The sequence below is a fragment of the Rattus norvegicus genome, chromosome 1 (genome assembly GCF_036323735.1).
Source record: "Rattus norvegicus strain BN/NHsdMcwi chromosome 1, GRCr8, whole genome shotgun sequence".
Taxonomy (NCBI): domain Eukaryota; kingdom Metazoa; phylum Chordata; class Mammalia; order Rodentia; family Muridae; genus Rattus; species Rattus norvegicus.
In genome coordinates this window covers 166,833,547-166,834,812 of record NC_086019.1, presented here as the reverse complement: position 1 = coordinate 166,834,812, position 1,266 = coordinate 166,833,547, and the positions used below count along the sequence as shown (strand labels likewise).

General features: G+C 45.4%; 1 protein-coding gene across 1 annotated transcript; it reads left to right on the top strand.

Moving 5' to 3' along the window:
- Positions 1 to 327: 327 nt before the first annotated feature.
- On the top strand, positions 328 to 1,266 carry Or51g2 (olfactory receptor family 51 subfamily G member 2). Its single transcript, NM_001001280.1, has one exon. It carries the CDS (start codon positions 328 to 330, stop codon positions 1,264 to 1,266), a length of 939 nt encoding a protein of 312 aa, NP_001001280.1.

Genomic DNA, 1,266 nt, shown 5'->3' with positions numbered 1-1,266 from the left:
AGTATAATGAGCAATGTGGTCCATGCCTATAATTTCAGCACTGGATAGGTGGGGCAGGAAGATAAAGAGTTCAATGTGTCATCTTCATCAGCTACACAGCAAGCTTGAGGCCAGCCTGGCATACATGAGACCCTGTTTCAATAAAAAGAAGGAACCAGAAAATGATTGAAGTAATCTCTTCAGAAAAACCATATAGTTCTAGGATTATTTGGTTCTAATATTTTCAGTTTTTACTTTCAATTTTGCCAGTTTTATTCCACTACTAACACTTCTGCAATTCATTTCGGGCTTTTGAACAGGACTTTGAACCCATTCATTCCATTTATCATGACTCCAGGACCCCTAGGAAATGAGAGCATGTCTTCTACCTTTTTGCTGAGTGGCATCCCTGGGCTGGAACACATGCATATCTGGATCTCCCTCCCACTATGCCTCATGTACCTGGTTTCCATCCTGGGCAACTGCACAATTCTTTTTATCATTAAGACAGAGCCCTCCCTCCATGAACCCATGTACCTCTTCCTGTCCATGCTTGCTTTGACTGACCTGGGTCTCTCTCTTTGTACCCTTCCTACAGTGCTGGGCATCTTTTGGGTGGGAGCACGAGACATTGGTCATGATGCTTGCTTTACCCAGCTCTTTTTCATCCACTGCTTGTCCTTCTTGGAATCCTCTGTGCTTCTCTCTATGGCCTTTGATCGTTTTGTGGCCATCTGTCGCCCTTTGCACTATGCTTCTATTCTCACCCATACGGTGATTGGCAGAATAGGTCTGGCCTCTCTGGGCCGTAGTGTGGCACTTATTTTCCCATTGCCTTTCATGCTCAAACGGTTCCCTTATTGTGGCTCCCTAGTTCTCTCACATTCCTATTGTCTCCACCAAGAAGTGATGAAACTGGCCTGTGCAGACATCAAGGCAAACAGCATTTATGGTATGTTCGTCATTGTTTCTACAGTGGGGGTGGACTCTCTGCTCATCCTCTTCTCCTATGCACTTATCCTGCGCACTGTGTTATCCATTGCCTCAAGGGCTGAAAGACTCAAAGCTCTCAATACATGTGTATCACACATCTCTGCTGTGCTTCTGTTCTATACTCCCATGATTGGATTGTCTGTAATCCACCGCTTTGGGAAGCAGGCGCCCCATCTAGTTCAGGTGGTCATGGGCTTTGTGTATCTCCTCTTCCCTCCTGTGATGAACCCCATAGTCTATAGTGTCAAGACCAAACAGATCCGGGATAGAGTAACCAATGCCTTTTGTAACTAG

Coding starts and splice junctions, on each gene's coding strand:
- Or51g2 (NM_001001280.1), top strand. CDS start 328: ATGACTCCAGGACCCCTAGGAAATGAGAGCATGTCTTCTACCTTTTTG.